Genomic DNA, 19,233 nt, shown 5'->3' on the forward strand with positions numbered 1-19,233 from the left:
ATTATTGCGGTATCATTTAATTCCTTCTTTTGGGTTCTTTCTTTCTTTCTTTCTTTTTTTGTTTTTTTTTTTCAATTTTCCCTCCCCCCTTTTTTTTATTCTGCTTTATTTTTCATTCGGTGCATTACAGCAATGATAGCGGTATGGGGGAGGGGCGAGTAAAGGCATTACTTTTTTTTTTTGATTTTTTTTCCCCTTCCCTTTCCCGTTATTATTATTATTATTATTATTATTATTATTATTATTATTATTATTATTATTATTATTATTATTATTATTATTATTATTATTATTACTATTATTATTATTATTATTATTATTATTATTATTATTATTATTATTATTATTATTATTATTATTATTATTATTATTATTATTATTATTATTATTATTATTACTTTCTTTTGGTGGGGTGGTGGTGTTGCTGTTTTTGCCGTACTGCGGGTGGAGCAAAGTCTGAAGTGATGTTTTCGTAGTTGTTTTGAATATTTTCGTTAATTGAATTGGCCACGTTGCTGCTTCATTTCATATTTCAGTTTAGCTCCATAATTTCCGCTTTGCTCAGTTGTTTTTTGTTTTTTTGTTCATTTTTTTTGCTTTTTTTAAAAAAAATTTTTCTCCTCTTCTCATATTGTTTTTTTCTTTGTTTGTTGGGTGCATCAACACGTTCCAAATATTTGTAGCGACTGTGTTGGCTAATCCCTTTTTTTTTTTTTTTGCTTTTGGGTTTGCCCGCTGTTTGGCATGAATCGTCTCCTCTTTTGATGGTGTTGGTGTTTTTGCTTTTTTTTTTGTTTTAGAGTAATTTTGCGCCTATATATATACACATATATATATATGTGTGTGTATATATATTTATATATTTATATATTCGTTCGGAAATGTCGTAACTTCTTATTTATTTATTTATTTATTCGCTTCTTCCTTCAGCTGTTGCCTCTTTATTGTCCGTTTTCAATCCCCGAAATTTCATTTCTGCAGTTGCCAATATTATCGTTTAATATTACTAACATTATTATTATTATTATTTTTTGTTAGTGTTAGTGTTATTAATATTAATATTATTAATGTCACTGTTGTTGCAATCATACGTTTCCCATTGCAGTGAACTCAAACCAGCAGAATGAAATCAATTTTTTTTAAAAAAAAAAACAGAAAAGAAAGGGGAGACAACTGGAAAAGCGGCGATAAAAAAAAAAAGAAAAAAAGAAGGAACTGAGGAAAAGGAGGGACGGAAGAAAATGTTTGATGCTTCAGGTGTGTTTTGACATAAAAAAGACAACAAAAAATAAAAACAAAATTAAAACTAAAAAAAAAAAAGAAGAAGAGATAAGCTCGTGAGTAAAAAATAGAGAAACCAGGTAGATAAAATGGAGGAAGAAGGTGATGAACAAAATCTTTTTTTTTTTTAAAAAAAAAAACGTCAGCGATTGAGTGGGAGTGGGAGTGAGGGGGAAGGGGAGCGATGATGGAAATAAAATAAAATATATGAAACAAATAAAAGAGAAAAAAGGCCCTCTCCCAAAGAAAATAAAAGAAAAAAACAACGGAAAGAAAATGGTATAATCTCTATGTGTTGCTTTTCTTTTTCTTTTCTTTTTCTTTTTCTCCCTTCCCTCCCTTTGTTATGTTTTAACTTTTATAATTTTTAAAAGGATATTATTTTGAGTTGTGAATGAGGTTTGGCGCGTATCTTTTTTTGTTTTTGTTTTTGTTTTTGTTGATGGTCACAAAAGGGGAACCAATCCTTTTTAGTGTTATTGTTGTCATGATCTTGTTGGGATTTGTTGTTACAATGTTAAATGAACCCATCACAGGTGTGTGTATGTATGGTTCAGTACGTATTAATTTACCATCACTTCGTTTCGTCGGTCTTCATGCATATGTATATGTATTTACATATTTATATCTACATATTTATTTAAGTTGTAGTTGTGGATAAACTTGTTTTATTTTAATATTTTATCTTTTGTAAAAAAAAAAAAGAAAAAGAAAAAAAAACAAGAAAAACCTTCTGCTTTGAGCTGGTAGTCTACTTCATCCTTGTTTTTTGTTTTCTATTTCTTTATCTCTCTTTCATCCTCTTTTTTTTTTTCTTTCTTCCCCTTCCCCTCCCCATCCACACCTGCGCCTTCTTATGTTAAGGAGTATTGTGGGATTTTATAAATAGATTTAATGCATTGAGTCAACAGGTAACAACCATATTAAGTACAATAGATGAGCGTACCAGACCTTGAGGGCGTGATTTATTTAAATACCTTAACATGGTAGTTTAGTTATTAATGTTCTTTTTATATATTTATATTTTTTATTCCCCACTTCCCAAATCTTTTTAAAAAAGGTTTCCATCTTAGTTTTTATTTTAGCATTTGGGTAGTCGTATAACATAAATAACAGCAATATAGTACTAGCAGCAGCAGTAATAATAATAATAATAATAATAATAATAATAATAATAATAAAAATAATAATAACAATAATAACTAGGTCTACAAATGGTTATAATATGTGTTTTGAAAGGAATGGAAAGCACTGCCGTGTTAAATCTGCCGGAGTAAACGAAACCTTCAAATGATACCAAAAATATGTTTGCATGTGAAATGGGAGAGCTTGAGAGAAACATTTCTGTGCTGAAATTAATACAAAATAAAACGGCCGCAAAAAAAAAAAAAGGAAAAGAAAAAGAAAAAGAAAAAGAAAAAGAAAGAAAAAGAAAAAGAACGGGAATTTCATACGGATGATGTTTAGGGGAAAAAAGGAAAGCACAAAACAACTTATTTAGATGGGTGTGGAGTTCCACTTTATGTAAAATCTTGTCAGCATTATACGTCATCTCTATTTATAAAATTCCTGCATGTAAACATATAAACATATGACTCTATATGAATATGAATAAAAGTAAATAAATATATTAGTATGTATGTATGTATGTATGTTTGTGCGTGTGTGTCGCCACTTCTAATATTATTGTTAGTAATGTTGCTTTACTCTATTCTCATCTCATCTCTTTCTTTCTATTTTTGTTTTATGTGTTCACTCCATTCATTTCCAAGGGTGTTTTTCTACATCTGTATTTCGCATTGTATGTGTGTGAATTGATGCGGAACTGAGGTGGCACATTTACAGACACACGCACACATACATATATACAAACAAATATAAATATAAATATATATTTATTTATACATATCTGTATATATATATTTTTAATTATTGTTAAGTGCGTATATGTTGTGTTTTAGCACTGTAAAATTGCTCGGCGCATGTGGACACCGGTGCAAGACTCACAAAATTACGCAACATATTAATTATACACCACGTTTCAGAGCTGCTAATGCCGTTGTAGGTCTTTCGGTTGCCCTCTGCATTGGAACGTATGGCATCATGGCGGATTGGGTGTATCGCGGTTATGTGGATTTGTGGTATGGCGTGTATCACATTCGTGATGATGATAATGATGATGCGTGTGGATAAATAAATAAATAAATAAATATATAAATAAATAAATATAAATAAATATAAATATAAATATAAATAAATAAATATATATATATATACTTGTGCCTAATGCCAGCGGGGTCAAGTTTATTTAAAATGTACCTCATGGCAGTTTTGTTGTGTTACTGAAGGCATATATTTATTTACATGCCATTAAGCTTCTGAAGCGCGTTTGTCATATTATGCGCCACTGGACGGTGCCCCACTTCGTGCAACATTATATGGTGTTCCTTCACTTTGTTATGATTAGACTCGTTGGCGTTCTTTTACCTTCTCTCGTTTTTTTTCCTCACCCTATACTCCATTAAAGGTGGTGTTACTCCAATATAGAGGGAGGGGGGAAGTTGCCGTTTGTTTGTTTGTTGCTTTCTTCTTTTTCATTGTGTTTCCTTTTTCTTTTTTTTTTGTCTGAAAAAAAAAAGAAGAAACCAATACCGCTTATTCGTTTTGTGCCCTCTTGTTATTTTTATTGTTTGCCATTATTATTGTTATTATTATTATTATTATCACTTTCTTTTGGTGGTGTTGTGTCTCAACGTTGGAAGCAAGACGAGCAAAGCGGAAAGGCTTTGCGCATTTCAAAAATGTCCAGTCGGTGCTCCTCACGGGGAAGCAGTTGTCAAATTGTTGAGGACGTAACGGTTGTGCGCCGCCGGCGGGTTTCACTGAGTTCCACCGATTCTGAACCATTCGTTAAGCGTGTGAGAACTGAAGCGTCTCCTACTGGAGCTTCAGTTTATGAAGCCGATGATGCCGACAGCATTTCATCTGGTGATGGGCGCTGCGGTGGGAATCGCGCGTGTCCACCTCCTTTTGTGGGATTAAACGACACGGCGGAGCCTCCGGAAGAGGCAGTTAATTTGTACGGTAAAAATGGGGAGCCGCTATATGAAATTCCGTTGGAATGCATTTCGGGTGTTCATGTGGCTGTTGTAACGGCTCTTTTCCCGCACCGCGCAGGCAGTAGAGTTTCCACTTCCACTTCTACTTGTGGTGCTGCTGTCGCTGCCACTGCCAGCACTGGCGTTAAATTTCATAGTTGTCACGGTATTAGCAACACCACCGAAGGCAACATTTACCATAATAGTAGTGATAAGAACTACAGCAATAATAATAATAATAATAATAATAATAATATTAATAGTAATAATAATAATAATAACAGCATTACAAACAAGGATATCGAAAGCAGCGTCACTACTTTTTCTAGTGGAAATAGTAACAACAGTTGGTGCATGGTGGTTGCCGATAGCGTGCCCGGTATTTTTGTGCTGGACTGTGGCACACGTGTTTGTCTTCCCGATGGCGCGGTTGTTGGAGTTGTTACTGCGGTTATGGGTCCCGTGAATGCGTGCGTCTACGCGATTTTATGCAACGGTGACGTCTTTTCCCGCCTGCATGCGAGCGGTCGACTGGAAGCAGGTACGGGACTTCATTATGATTTGGGGGCTCAGCACATTATTTCCAATCCAGCAGAACAATGTGACACCACCCGAGGGACAGATGCGAGTTATGTAAACGATGAAGAGCTGCCGTTTAATGCAAGACCCGACTTTTCTGATGACGAGGAGGAGCGGCGGTGGAAGATGGAACGACGTGCCAAAAAGGCAGAAGGTCACTTCCCACCATCAGTGAGCGATGATGATCTTAGCGAGGATGAACGGGTTGAGGTGGATTGGGTTAAGCTTGCTGAAGTTGAAGACTATTTGCAGGGGATCCGTGACGCACCTGCCGTACACAATAACAGTTTTTGTGCTGGGAATGCGGTCGGAAATGGTTTCTGCCCCGTTTCTGTTCGTGTCGGGGTGGAGGGAAAACCACCAGAGGTGAAGCAAGTTTCCAACACCGTGCGCGTGGTGGTTCCTTCTTGGATTGCGAGATGAGTTGTTTCCATATTCGTGTGTGCTGGGTAAAAGGTTATTTTTTATTTCCCCTCCTTACCAACGTGGTATAAATGGAATCTGGTGTGTGCGTATGTGTGTGTTCATGGGTTCATGATGTCGTGTGAACTGTGGTATGCTGCGTTGAGGAAAGGACGTAACATGCTGTCGAATTATATGATGCGCTCCATGCAAAGAGCACAGAGTGCAACGTAGCTGTGGAAGCTCACATGATGTCGGCTGTGTGTCGGTTTTGGGTTAAATTGTTGTTTCAACTTTTTGTTGTTGTGGCGAATCATTGGGGGAAATATGCCGGGAAATGACGTTACAACTCCTTCAGTTGTAGGCAAGTTATGTGTAATGCGTTATGCAGATACTGACGCCGTTTATGTCTGTGCAAAAAAAAAAAAAGAACTTTACCAGCGTGCACAGCCTCTCGTTTCCATGATCTCCTTCACACCTGCGGCGCTGTGGTATTTCCACCTTTTTGTGTTGTTGTGTTTGTTTATCGTGCCTGCGTTTACGTGCAGCTGTCTAATGAATATGTTGGTGTTTCCTCACTCCAGAGGGCCGATGGGGCTCATTCCAGTACCAGTGTGATCTATCTGTACTTTTTTCATTTTTTTTTTTGCATGCAGGGCTCGGGGTGAAGATGTGATTGACAGCGTTGTCTTCCGTCTCTTTTGGGTTAGTTTTATGAGCGGTTCAACTTAGTTGCTTATGATGGCACCTTTTCTCTCAATTTTTTTTCTCACTTTTTCAAACATACCTGAAAAAAATAAATAAAATGAAATGAAAGATAGGATTATTTTTTTTAAAGAAAAAGGATGTTCCAACGCCGGTTAGTGCTGTGCAGTCGGCTGGTGTTTGCTGCGAGTGACTGTTGTCTCAATCGCGCCACATCATTTCAACCCTTTTCACAGCGGGACGAGGAAGATTTAATTCGTGTAGTGAAGACGAAACCTCGCCATGTACTGAAGCATGTCCGTCAGCAAGTTTGGCGCTCACGGAAGCGCGAATTGCACTTCCGTAACACCGTCACACATTTGATGATTGTGCTGCAGGAGTTCCTTCGCAAGCAGATGATTGACCCCGCGAATGCCTCACAAATAATGGAGGGTATCATGGAGGAATGCGTAAAGTACTCTCAACACGATATGGCACATCTCCTTTTCCGAGCCTTCCTGCGATTCCGCAAATACGGCTGCGTCATTACAGTGGATGCGCTGCGGCATTTATTTGAGTCGTATAAGGAGAATGACAGCAGTGATTTGATGCTTCAACTAGCAAATGAGATGCGAGGGGATCCAGCGTTGCGGGCCTTATGCGTAGCGGCATATCTTTTTGCTAATCACTTGGAGGAGGCGGAGACGCTGCAAGAGGGACTGGCATTTAGCGATCTGACAAGGGACGATATTATTGCTCTTATCGAAGGGTACGACAAACTTAACAAGACGGAAAAAATTATGGACGTGCTGAAGAATGTTACGGAAATAACGAAAAATGACGGCGGTGCCAAGTCCGCCCGTTTGGAGCCGGATGATTTAGATGCCATATTTCGCTCTTTCTTCCGCGTTTTCCACAGGCGAGATGATGACACCGCCTTCACCGAAGTGTTCCAAGCGGCGTTTAGGGGGTCCGTTAAGTTGGATTCACAAACTTTTGCCATCATACTCCGGCAACGAATGCGACATGTGACGTGCATGGAGGAAATAACTGCTGTGGAGCAGGAGCTGCAGGAGTTCGGGTACACGCCAGATGTGACGGGGAATTCCATACTAATCTCCGCCTACGCTCGCCTCGTGCACTTTGGAGACCGTGGAAGTGAGGAATTGATGTTAGCGAAAGTGGACACTCTTCTTTCATCTATCGAGTCGCGGCTGCGGCAGGGTGATCCCGACATGGACGTGAGCGCAGCACACATTAGGGCGGTAATTCGTGGTTATGGCGCTGCGGGACGGCCCGAGTCTATCAAAAGTGCTTGGGCCCGTATGCAGTGCAAGGGCTTAAGTGACGATATTCGTGTGTATAATGAGTTGTTCAAGTGGTTCGCGCTCATGGGAAGCGTGAAGGATGTCATGGGTTCAAAGGAAGAAATGGATGCGGCAGGTCTGCATGCGGATTCTCAAACCTACACATGGATTCTTCGGGCTCTCGGGAAGTACTACCCGAGGCACGTGGAAAAGTTGTACGATGAAATGACCACACGCCATGTGCGACCCGATACTCAACTTTACACAACGCTCATCGGGATCTTTGGTGACATTGGGGACATGGCGCGTGTGGAGGCAATCACACAAGAGATGATGCGACGTGAGGAGGCTGGCACGTTACAGCTCACGCCCGTTACCTTTGCTGTGCTAATACGCGTACATGCTGCTGATTTAGCCAAGGCGGAGGAGATATACAGGGAATCGAAGAAGCGTGCCATGAACGACCATCCGCATGTGCAGACGAGTATGCTCCACGTGTATGCGAACCATGGGGAAGGGTCGGAGGGACTGGATAGTTTTCTCAAGGAGATTCCCACATGGACAACGGACGTGTATAACGTATTACTGAACAAGTATGGGAAGGCGTGCGATCGTGAGAAGGTGGAAGAATTGGTTAGGCAGATGAAGGAGAAGGATGTTGCAATGAATGACGTTACGTTCGGCACCCTCATCACTGCGTACGCGCGGTGGGGGAACGGGGAAAAGGTGCGTGAAATGATTCAGTTGCTGAAGGAGCACGAGGGTGAAGTGTCGGCCACCTTTTATTCCGTGCTTGCCTCTTCGCTAAGCAGAATGGGTGACATGGAGGGTGTGAGTAACGCCTGGGATGATTTGATTGCATCAAAACTTTTTCCCGATACGGAGGTATACAATCAGTTCCTGTTGTTGTACAGCCGCCAGCATAACGCTGGAAAGATGCAGGCTGTGCTCAACAACATGATGAAGCACGTGCCACCAAACCCTGTGACGGCGACGACCATTCTCGACATGCTGGGGAAATCTGGCCGCGTGGCGGAGATGGAATCCCTTTTTGAGGACATGAAATCATCTGCGGACACGATGCCGACAGCAGTGACGTATCACCAGATGATGAACACATATGCGAAAACGGGAGATATCGTGAAAATGGAGAAGCTTCACGCAGAGTACGTGGAGAAGGGTCACAACAATAACGCCGTAACATACAACATACTTGCGGACGGGTATGGGCGGGCGCGACGCTTGGAACAAATGGAGGAAGTGTTCCAGCAGAGGCGAAAGGCGGAAGTCCCCATGGATGATCTCGGCTACTGCATCATGGTGGCGGCGTATGGGAGGCTACGCGTGAAGAAAGAGGTGTTGCGTTTGTATGCTGATGTGTCATCGACAGCAAACAGTCACCTTTTCACACGGAAGGTAACGTGGGCGTTTATTGACGCCTTCTGTCGTTGTAGCGCACCGGAGGAAATGGAGAAGTGTGTAGAGGTATTGAAGAAGTCGAATGAAGGCAATGTATTGAGTGGAGGTGATATCCTGGCTCTCATTCCATACTATTGCCGGCTGGGGGACATGAATCGCGTCGAGAAACTTCGGTTACAGGCTGAAGAGCTGAAGGCGGAGATGTCGTACTCCGCCTTGAATGCGATGGCGCGGGGTTATGCGAAGAACGGCCAGTTTGAGAAGACTGTGGAGACTCTTCATTTGCTGCGCGATAGGAATTGGGTTCCAGATGCATCAACGGCGCTCTTTCTTTCTGGTGCTTTCCTGAAGGCTGGGTTGCATGAGCAGGCGCAGCAAATTGTTCAGTGGAGGCGGCAGTACGCAAAGCACGCAGGAGAGGAGATGGCTGCCGGTGCGGATGTTTAGGAACGTGTCGGTAATGCGCCATACGGTAAGGCGGATGCGCGTGTGAGAGGCCACTTTGCCATATTTTTGTGTGGTTTGGTAGTCTCAGCGCCGTTTCCGCCTGACGATGGTGATGCGTTGATGCGGTTGACGTTATTATTACTATTTTATTTTTTTGCGGCGGGGGGGGGAGGGTTCGTTCCCCTTAATTTTAGTTTTACCTACCCGTGTCCGTTTCTTTTGCGTATTTTCGTCGCATACATGCATATATATATATATATGTATATTCTTCCCTTTTGCTTTTTTTTTTCGACGTTTTAGGTTCATTGTGTTAGTTATGTGCATGTGAGTGCTGTCCGCCTCATGGTGATGCGTTGAAGCCAGTACCTTGCCGTGATATTGCAAGTGTGACCGCTGTTAGTGACACTGTTGTTAATCCATTATTACTATATTATTATTGTTATTATTATTGTTAGTGTCACTTGGGTACGTGCGTGCGTGTGTTTGTGTGTGTGTGTGTGTGTGTGTGTGTGTGTGTGTGTAGCGAGACTGTGGGTTGCAGGGCCAAACATTATTTTTATTATTATATTGAAAGCAAAACAAGTGGTTGCATGTGTGACTACGGTAAGATAACGTTCAAGCGACGCCTCCGTTATTGCGGCTGCCCTGCGGAAGTCCTGTCAGCAGATGAATGCCACTGTTTCTTTCAAGGCGCGTTTAGTTGCGGTTGTTATGGACCTGAGCCGCCGTGTTGCGCGCACTCGCTGGAGGGCGTAAGTGTTCGCACGTGCATTTGTGTGTACCGTTACCTTCCTATGTGGGTTCCTGCCATATTTCTTTTCTCATCTCATCTCATCTCATTGCATGTAATCATGTAGCCATTCATTCATTTATTCATCCGTCTGTTATTCCCATCATTTTCATTATCTTCCTTTTATTCCACGGAGTCCATGGAGGGGAGCTTAAAGTTGTTGCTTCCGGGCTGTGTGTTATTTGCAGCTGAGTTAAACGCCCATTAAATTAGCTGGGACTAGTCCGGCTCGGATGCTGTAATTGCAATTCTTTCCTTTATCATGATGTTAACAAGAATATGATAGAGGACACAAGTTCTGTGTTTTTTTTCTCTCTCCTATAAAGCAACTGTAACGTCTGCGCGTCTGTTTTTTCCCCCTCCCCGTGTCGCTCTGCGCTGCATTTTATCTGTCGCTGTTTTTTTCCGTTGTTGTTATGTTCGTGGCTCTGCCCTGGGGTTTGCGGAAGTGTTGAGGTAAGAGGTAAACAAGACCAAAGCGAAGGGCGTGCCACTTCAGAGAAATCAAATGGAAATTCCCATAAATGTGTCGGAAAGTGTTTTGGTAGACGATGATGAGGAACAATGTTTAAAAAATCTTTCGTGGGGTGCACGCCTCAGGTGGTATCTTCTTTGCACCGCGCTCGGCTTCTTTTGCAGCGCTATGGGATATGTTGCGCTTTCCTTCGGTGTTTATTGGAAGTACTCGGTGTTAAACACACTCGGCTCTTTGATTTCGCTGGGCGGTAGTTTCATACTGAAGGGACCCCGCGCCCAATTGCGATATATGTTTGATGATTACCGTCGTGCCGCCTCTGCTGTTTACATTACTTCCCTCGTTCTTAGCTTGGTGGTTGCCATTTATTTCAAGAGCTTCTTCTTGTGTTTGCTCTGTGGGATTGTTCAATACGTGGCACTTATTTGGTACTCGCTGTCATTTGTTCCATACGGACAGGAAGCCGTTGCATCGTGTATTCGCCGCGTCACAGGTCTTTGAGTTTGCGAAGTCATGCAAACGCGGTGAGAGAAGGTGATGGAATTGTACTGGTGGTGGCGAAGTGTGAGCGTGTCTCGTAACGTAAGACGTGTATTTCATGTTAAAGGAATAAATCTGTTTGGGATCTGGTGTTGGCGGGAAAATGGAGCGCAACGGTAGGGGAGAGGTATCGCCGGCTTGTATGCGTATATATAAATATATATATATATATGTAATTTAATCTTCCAATGGGGTTCGGTGTTTCCCCACTATTTCAAGAAGCTGGAGGAAGGGACCATGACGCGAGGGAACACGTCATCTGGTTGATTGGGACCGGCGTTATTGTGGAATTTGTGAGTTGCCTCATTTTAGCGCTGCGACAAAGTGGGAAAAACGGAGGGGGAGGGGAGTGATGGGCGGTTCAAGCTTTCGGCTTTTTCCGCTTTTCACACAGGTTTTGTGCTGCTGTCCCGCCCTTCGCCTCGGGGGCATCTGGTGGTTGTAATTGTTGTTTTCATTTCGTGATTTCCACTTGTTGTTGTCCATACTCCCGGGAGCTCTGCGCTTCCCTGAGCATTATTGGGCTTCTTCCTTAGCATGATCGTATTTTTCTTATTATTATCACCACCACCATCACGTACCACCACCACCACCTTCATCTTCATCTTCATTCTTATCCTTCATTAGGATGGACAAAAAATGACTGCCACGTGAGGTATTCCATCACCTGAATCCGATTGCGCGTCGGGCACGTGCTGAAGGTAATGCTAAACTTCGTTGAAACGCGCTGTTGGAAGTTTCACGCTTCCATCGTAGGAGGCTAAAAGGTTTGTATACACTTAGCTGGTTATATATGCTGTCGTACCGCCACTTTAAAGTTATTTTAGCATGCTTTGTGAGTTTTTCTTTTTCCTCCCTTCATTGCGTGGTGATCGTTTTAACCACGGTGCTGTTAGCAGAACGTGCCCGGTGTGTTAGTTATGGCGCCTTTCATTTCATGCAACCGTGGCGTAAAGTGGTTTATTGGCCCACGGAAGGGACAAACGAGTTACGATGATGATGATGATTATTATTATTTCTCTGTGTGTACCTTGAAGCGCTCTGTTGGGTGAAAGGGTAAATATTGAGAGTTGAAGGTCGAAAAAGTAACAGCGGGAGGGAAACACGACCGGTCGTTGACTCAAAGCAATGCCTCGGTGGAGGGGGAGGGGGAGGGAGGGAGGTTCCTTCATCTGTTCCCTTTAAGATAAAGCGTTTTTTTTTTTTTGCATGTCTGTGTGTGTGTGTGTGTGTGTGTGTGTGTGTGTGTGTGTGTGTGTGTGTGTGTGTGTGTTTCCCCCTCCCTTCCCCCCCTCGGCTTAAGAGTGCTCATGATAGGAATCGGTTAATGCACCGCGTGGGGGGAAAGAGAGTTGAAAGGTGGAGGTAATGGGAAGTTGTGCTGCACGACACAACATGATGGATAACACAATCATGAATGGTGGGGTTACGCGTCGGTTCTTTTTGTGGTACAAATGATGGAATAAAAATTTGAAGGAGGAGTGTTTTTGTGTATTTATGTATTTGCACTGCAACGATTTAATGCATAACGAGGCACCAGGAGATATTATGTTATTGGTGGTAGCTTACCCTTGTAGTTTTAATCGTAAGAAACGAATGACAACAACACCAACAAAAGCCGCAGTTTATTTGGGTTTCGAGGAGTGTTTGCTTCGTTGTGGAGCTATACGTTAATTCTCTTGCTAGTTAGAGCTTCGCTCATTGTTGTAGTAGTGATAAAGAAGTTGTTATCAGCAGTCTTGTGTCCCAGCTTTAATATAAAATAGTTTGGGGGAGTTTCACTGGAGTATTGTGCTGCGGGTAGTTGAAGAGCATGGTAAGTTATTTTGGCCGGTAGAGCTTTGGTGGCAATTTTTAACGGTGGGAGGTTTCGTGGTGGCAGGGATGTGGCAACTGTGGAAAGTCGTGTTTTTCGAAGGCGTTGAGGGTGGGGAGACGGAGATAATTTACATTTCCATGCCGTTTGTTTTTTTGGTCCGATACCACTCATGATTGTGTACGCGACTGCTAAGATGAGTTCACTGAAACCAACACTGTTTGCTCAACGAGCCGATTTCCCTGGTTACGCGTGGAGCGTCGGTGTTTGAGCAGCGTAAAATTTCCAAACGCCCCTTTTCACTTGCCGACTGTGTGCCGCGTCACGTGTTTGTTAGCGGTTTTGTGGTGCTCAACATTATAGAAAACAACGCGCTTGTAGGGACGGGATGTGTGTAAAGAACTGTTGCAACGGCATTTGCCTCTTCAATGGGAAGTTGTGGTAAAATGGTGTCGATTGGAAGGGTTTGCGAGGACAGCGTATCACTTCGTTACCAGGGGGAAAGAAGGTTGAGGGAAGTATTATATATATATATATATATTACTGATATGGTGGAGTTTTGTGGGAAGTTCGGTGTGGTTTTCAAATTGTTCTTCTAGTAGCAAGAAGTGTGCACAGCCCTGCAGGGGCAAGTGAGGGGTCCAAGCATAAAGATGGTGATTGATTCACCATGCAACCCTTAAGGAAAAGGAGAGGCGATTGGAAATATCGTTACTTTTGCAAAAGAGATCAAGCAACCGCGCCTGGCCGGAAGTAAAAGCGGAGTGCGCAGCGAAGGTGGCTACTTCAATTGGGTTTACGGGATAGCGGGTTAACGGTGCTACAAGAAAGGCCTCTTCGAGGAAATGGTAGTATCATTTTGAGTGGTAAATCCAGTGATGTTAAATTTCGTCACAGGCACCGATGTAGCGAATGGAGGCGTTCGCCCCATCTTTCGTGGTGTTCTTTTTCGTGGTAAAGCGGAGGCACGATCAGTGTGTGGACGACTTCCCGGATGATGAGAACACCACCATAAGGGGGAGCTTAACCGTTGTGCGGAATAAAGAGTGCATTGGTATGGGAACAACTGTCGGACAGATTTTTGAAAGGCCCAAGGGGTAGGGAAATGGAATTTGAGGTGTATTTGGTGACGCAGCCAGAAGCATGGGCGGTGGGAGTTCATCGTTGACATGTACCTTTTAGTGTTGCCTTGTTATGCTACTGTTCGGTCTGGATCCGTAGAGGAAGAAGATGGGTTTCCTCAATTCTCAAGTCGGAGATCTTTGGTGAGGAGTTTAATTGTAGGTTTCCCTATTCATCCGCAACAAAAACAAGAGACAAGGTAAACGATGCCCACAGAATAGTTTAACCTTTGGATTGGGTGCTTTTCTGTTGACACAGGCAACTTATAAGATAAGTTGGTTTTTATATCTGTGGAGGACATCTCCTTCCAGTTACCGCGGGAGGGACACTTCAACTCACTGACAGGTTACACCCCAATTCACTCACCGACGATGAGAAAAGCCGCAGCGCTGCGAACTTATGCCTTCATTTTCAAACTCACACCTTACTGTTGTGGCCCCAACGAGCGCTTTATTCCCTAATGAGATAAGACAGGTAATTCTGCATTATTTGCCATTATATGATCGGCACTAAGCACTCAGTTTTTTTCCTTGTCCTTTCTTTCGTCTTTCGAATGTGAGGACATTTTTCAGTTTCTTTTCTTCCTGCGGTAATACCTTACCTATATTTTTTAAAATGAAGAATTGACACAATAGAGAAAATATTTTCACTTGAAGAAACCGTTGTTGATTTTCTCTTCCATTTGTAAATTCAGCTGATCGTTTGAAGCATCCATCTCTCACACTGTACGTCATCATGGCTAGCATGCTTCATGAAACTGCCACAACCGTATCATACAGGGGAGCGCTATGCAAATTAGCATGTGTTGAGCTACAAGGGATTAATTTATCACCACCTCAAAGGCTGTGCCGCTTGGGGTTGCTGATCAGTCGTGAGATCAACTGGCTGGCAGCAGTCCTCGAGGAATGGGAAGAAAAATATATGCTTTTGACATGTGTGCCGTACCGTGGTGTTGTGGACGCGTTTACAACCCTGCTCAGGACAATTAAGCGGCACCTGGAGACAGAGAACAGTTCAAAGGACAATGAAAAGGAGTGGGATGCGTTGCTGGCTTCTAGCATTACTGAATTTCAGGTGGAGGTTATGGAAATCGGAAAGGGTAAGAGTTACTAGCATTTTTTTTCTTTTCTTCCTACATGGACATTTAACTTTTTTTCCTCTTTTTTTTACGGTGGTATATCCTCTTTTTTTGTCACCCAATGGTTAAATTACCATGCGGTGACAAAACAAAGACTCGGTTTGCAAACTCATTGAAAGTAATAGAGTACGCATACCTAAAAAAAAGTGTATGCGGAGTGGATTATGTATTCTCATGAAATCAATCATTCAACTATATAATGCAAAGCGTAAACAACTGGACGACGGGAGAAAATAGATTTAATTTTTGCGATGCCGCTATAAATAACTCCTTCACTAACCGTTATTGCTCGACGTAGCATCACTAGGTAAACCTTTACGCGTTCGTCTGCTTTGAATGCACTAGTTCATACAGCTCCCTAAAGTCTAACTCCGTCTCAACTCTTTCCCCACTCTTACACATCGAATAGTCTTTGGCAAAATACAAACCTTTGGGAGTCACACCTCCACAAGAAATTAGTTATAGCTAGTCTTTCTCCACTGTGCAGATTATGCATCCTTATCAATTGCCTCGGCTGATAACTTAAATTGACAGCGTAATTGAACTATCCGTCTCTGTTATGAGTCCCTGATGGCAGTACTCGTGGTTTCCATAGGAGGGGGAACGACCCGTCCCAATAATCCAAATTTGAGGGGTTAAAGGGTAGTAAAATACATTACTTTCATCAGATGAGAGACACACGAAATGACTTAAGGGAGCGAGAGTGGCATTCTGAACCTGTAAAATGTGTACCTTGCCTGCTTCTTCATGCCATGAAATGTAAATATATCCCAAACATTCAAGTCTGCTTTGTCGATATATTTGTCACAGAAGTGTAGTGGGTTACATGGTCTGTGTGAACTAGGGATCGGAAACTCTCAGGTGGCAGTTTATTGTGGTGTAATGTATGCATGGCCGCAGTGTTGAATACCATTCCTCATATCTACTCGATGAGTTCAGTTTTGGTGAGTTAGCCTATGATTATCTCCTCGATGTTTTATCTCGGGGTTTAGTAGAGATGGACACATCTAAAGTTATGGGGGCGGCTGTTACCTGTGGGAGTCCTATTATAAAGTGGTGAGTACTGTGCCTCTTTTATGGCTGCTGTCAGACAAGCATTTTGTTTTGTGTGGAGACGGACTTTCCTCCATTTGCTTTGGAGGGACGATTTAAGTCACTGCTGGTTTCTGTTGTGCAATAGAAACGCGAGAGGCAAAGTGTGTCTGTTGAAGTGCGATTATTCTTTTTGGGGCGTCTTCATTACCGGGATGTTGGGAATGCTGATTACTGCTGTTTCCACTGTAGTGAGGCGAATAAACAGCTGCAAGTGTGTTTCGGATCCCTTTAGTTTTTAGTAAATCCTTTTCCGAATATGTGAATACCAAGCGTACACATGCGCAATAATTTCCAAGCTAATATTTGTAACTCTGGATATTTCACAACTTGGGTATGCATGTAGCATTGTAAATTGCTTTGCTTCTTTTGCCAAATAATTTGTGGAAGAGTTCTTGATAAGACTGAAAGGTGGAATAATATAAAAAAAATGATGAAGTATTTGCTGGTATTTGCAATTATTGCCACAAGAATCCCTGTGTTGTTAGTAATTGGCAGTGAGGATAACCGTGTTCCAGGAGACAAGAAGTTGACGAAAGAGGGAGCAGCGGCACTCTGTAAAATGAAGCATCTTGCTGATAAAGTTGCAAAGGAGAGATCACAAGAGTTGAAGGATAGAACTCAAAATTTTGCTGGTTATATAGAGTTCGAGTTGTATAGAATAGATTATTGGTTGGAAAAGCTGAACGGTCCGAAGGGGCGAAAAGACGGTTATGCTAAGCTGTCTGACTCTGATATAGAAAAAGTAAAGGAGATATTCAACAAGGCAAAAGATGGAATAACTAAGCAACTCCCTGAGGCAAAGAAGGCTGGTGAGGAAGCTGAAAAACTACATACTGAAGTGAAGAAGGCCGCGGAGAATGCACGCGGAGTGAGGTTAAGTGAAGGAACGAACTCTAGTGGCCTTTACAGGATTTTGGATTGGTATTGTTTTAAAGAAGGGGAGAATGCGGGTAAGAGCGACAACTGTGATGGCGTCAAGTTCAGCGTGCATTACGGAACGCACAGAAGAAGGAATGTCATTGACTGCGGCGACGAGAAAGCGAACAAATATGGGGATGCTTCATCAAAAACATTGGAAGACACCTTGAAACAATGGGAAAGCAAGAAACCGCAAGCCACAGGCGCAAGCGGTGGGAATGACGTGTGCAAAGCCGCCGCATCTTCGGAGAACTATCCGTGCACCATGACAGAGGAGTGGCAGACTCCCTATAGGAAAACATTTGAAAAATTGAAAGAACTTGAGGATGCGTACCAAAGGGGCAAGAAGGCTCATGATGCTATGTTGGGTTACGCTAATACTGCACATGCTGTGAACACGAAAGTGGAACAGGAAAAGCCGCTGGCAGAGGTGATAGCGGCAGCTAAGGAAGCAGGGAAAAAGGGCGCGAAAATTATAATACCCGCAGCTGCCCCAGCAACACCGACTAACAGCACGAAAAATGAAGATAGTGCTCCAACCGAGCATGTTGATAGAGGGATTGCAACAAATGAAACACAGGTGGAAGTTGGTATTGATGCTGACTTTGATAGTCTCCTAGATGCCACAGAGGCTGCAGAGGTAACGCATAGACATCAGAGAACAGCAATGATTATATTAGCAGTCCTTGTACCTGCCATTATTCTTGTGGTTACGGCCGTTGCATTCTTCATAATGGTGAAACGAAGGAGGAATAACTCCCATGATGTGGACACCGGAAAAGCGGAGGGTGGGGTTTCTAGCGTAAAAGTAGTAATGTAGACTCACCTTCACTCTTAGGCAAATGTGCAGTTTTTTTTTTTAAACAGCGAGTGCAAATAAGGAAAACTAAAGAGAATGAAAATGGTAATGAGTTGAATAAAAGTATATAGATTCATGAGATAGGGAAGAAGTTCTAGCAGCCTTTTCGTTGTTTTTGTTTTGTGGTAATACCTTACCTATATTTTTTTAAAAAATAAAGAATTGACACAATAGAGTAAATATTTTCACTTGAAGAAACCGTTGTTGATTTTCTCTTCCATTTGTAAATTCAGCTGATCGTTTGAAGCATCCATCTCTCACACTGTACGTCATCATGGCTAGCATGCTTCATGAAACTGCCACAACCGTATCATACAGGGGAGCGCTATGCAAATTAGCAGGTGTTGAGCTACAAGGGATTAATTTATCACCACCTCAAAGGCTGTGCCGCTTGGGGTTGCTGATCAGTCGTGAGATCAACTGGCTGGCAGCAGTCCTCGAGGAATGGGAAGAAAAATATATGCTTTTGACATGTGTGCCGTACCGTGGTGTTGTGGACGCGTTTACAACCCTGCTCAGGACAATTAAGCGGCACCTGGAGACAGAGAACAGTTCAAAGGACAATGAAAAGGAGTGGGATGCGTTGCTGGCTTCTAGCATTACTGAATTTCAGGTGGAGGTTATGGAAATCGGAAAGGGTAAGAGTTACTAGCATTTTTTTTCTTTTCTTCCTACATGGACATTTAACTTTTTTTCCTCTTTTTTTTACGGTGGTATATCCTCTTTTTTTGTCACCCAATGGTTAAATTACCATGCGGTGACAAAACAAAGATTCGGTTTTCAAACTCATTGAAAGTAATAGAGTACGCATACCTAAAAAAAAGTGTATGCGGAGTGGATTATGTATTCTCATGAAATCAATCATTCAACTATATAATGCAAAGCGTAAACAACTGGACGACGGGAGAAAATAGATTTAATTTTTGCGATGCCGCTATAAATAACTCCTTCACTAACCGTTATTGCTCGACGTAGCATCACTAGGTAAACCTTTACGCGTTCGTCTGCTTTGAATGCACTAGTTCATACAGCTCCCTAAAGTCTAACTCCGTCTCAACTCTTTCCCCACTCTTACACATCGAATAGTCTTTGGCAAAATACAAACCTTTGGGAGTCACACCTCCACAAGAAATTAGTTATAGCTAGTCTTCCTCCACTGTGCAGATTATGCATCCTTATCATTGCCTCGGCTGATAACTTAATTGACAGCGTAATTGACTATCCGTCTCTGTTATGAGTCCCTGATGGCAGTACTCGTGGTTC

General features: G+C 42.4%; 6 protein-coding genes across 6 annotated transcripts; 4 read left to right on the top strand and 2 right to left on the bottom strand.

The window, feature by feature from the left end:
* Positions 1 to 2,407: 2,407 nt before the first annotated feature.
* TbgDal_II1490 (hypothetical protein, unlikely) lies at positions 2,408 to 2,833 on the bottom strand (the record flags this gene model as incomplete). Its single annotated transcript, XM_011773421.1, has 1 exon — positions 2,408 to 2,833. The coding sequence occupies one exon, from the start codon at positions 2,831 to 2,833 to the stop codon at positions 2,408 to 2,410; it is 426 nt and encodes a 141-aa protein (XP_011771723.1).
* Positions 2,834 to 4,082: 1,249 nt separating this feature from the next.
* Positions 4,083 to 5,381, top strand: TbgDal_II1500 (hypothetical protein, conserved; the record flags this gene model as incomplete). Its single annotated transcript, XM_011773422.1, has 1 exon — positions 4,083 to 5,381. The coding sequence occupies one exon, from the start codon at positions 4,083 to 4,085 to the stop codon at positions 5,379 to 5,381; it is 1,299 nt and encodes a 432-aa protein (XP_011771724.1).
* An 824-nt stretch (positions 5,382 to 6,205) lies between these two features.
* On the top strand, positions 6,206 to 9,217 carry TbgDal_II1510 (hypothetical protein, conserved; the record flags this gene model as incomplete). Its single annotated transcript, XM_011773423.1, has 1 exon — positions 6,206 to 9,217. The coding sequence occupies one exon, from the start codon at positions 6,206 to 6,208 to the stop codon at positions 9,215 to 9,217; it is 3,012 nt and encodes a 1,003-aa protein (XP_011771725.1).
* A 1,298-nt stretch (positions 9,218 to 10,515) lies between these two features.
* Positions 10,516 to 10,983, top strand: TbgDal_II1520 (hypothetical protein, conserved; the record flags this gene model as incomplete). The annotated part of the gene is made up of 1 exon (XM_011773424.1): positions 10,516 to 10,983. The coding sequence occupies one exon, from the start codon at positions 10,516 to 10,518 to the stop codon at positions 10,981 to 10,983; it is 468 nt and encodes a 155-aa protein (XP_011771726.1).
* A 1,702-nt stretch (positions 10,984 to 12,685) lies between these two features.
* TbgDal_II1530 (hypothetical protein, unlikely) lies at positions 12,686 to 13,012 on the bottom strand (the record flags this gene model as incomplete). Its single annotated transcript, XM_011773425.1, has 1 exon — positions 12,686 to 13,012. The coding sequence occupies one exon, from the start codon at positions 13,010 to 13,012 to the stop codon at positions 12,686 to 12,688; it is 327 nt and encodes a 108-aa protein (XP_011771727.1).
* Positions 13,013 to 16,620: 3,608 nt separating this feature from the next.
* TbgDal_II1560 (65 kDa invariant surface glycoprotein, putative) lies at positions 16,621 to 17,931 on the top strand (the record flags this gene model as incomplete). The annotated part of the gene is made up of 1 exon (XM_011773426.1): positions 16,621 to 17,931. The coding sequence occupies one exon, from the start codon at positions 16,621 to 16,623 to the stop codon at positions 17,929 to 17,931; it is 1,311 nt and encodes a 436-aa protein (XP_011771728.1).
* Positions 17,932 to 19,233: the final 1,302 nt, after the last annotated feature.

This window comes from Trypanosoma brucei, chromosome 2 (assembly GCF_000210295.1).
Source record: "Trypanosoma brucei gambiense DAL972 chromosome 2, complete sequence".
NCBI classification, from domain to species: Eukaryota; Euglenozoa; class Kinetoplastea; order Trypanosomatida; family Trypanosomatidae; genus Trypanosoma; species Trypanosoma brucei.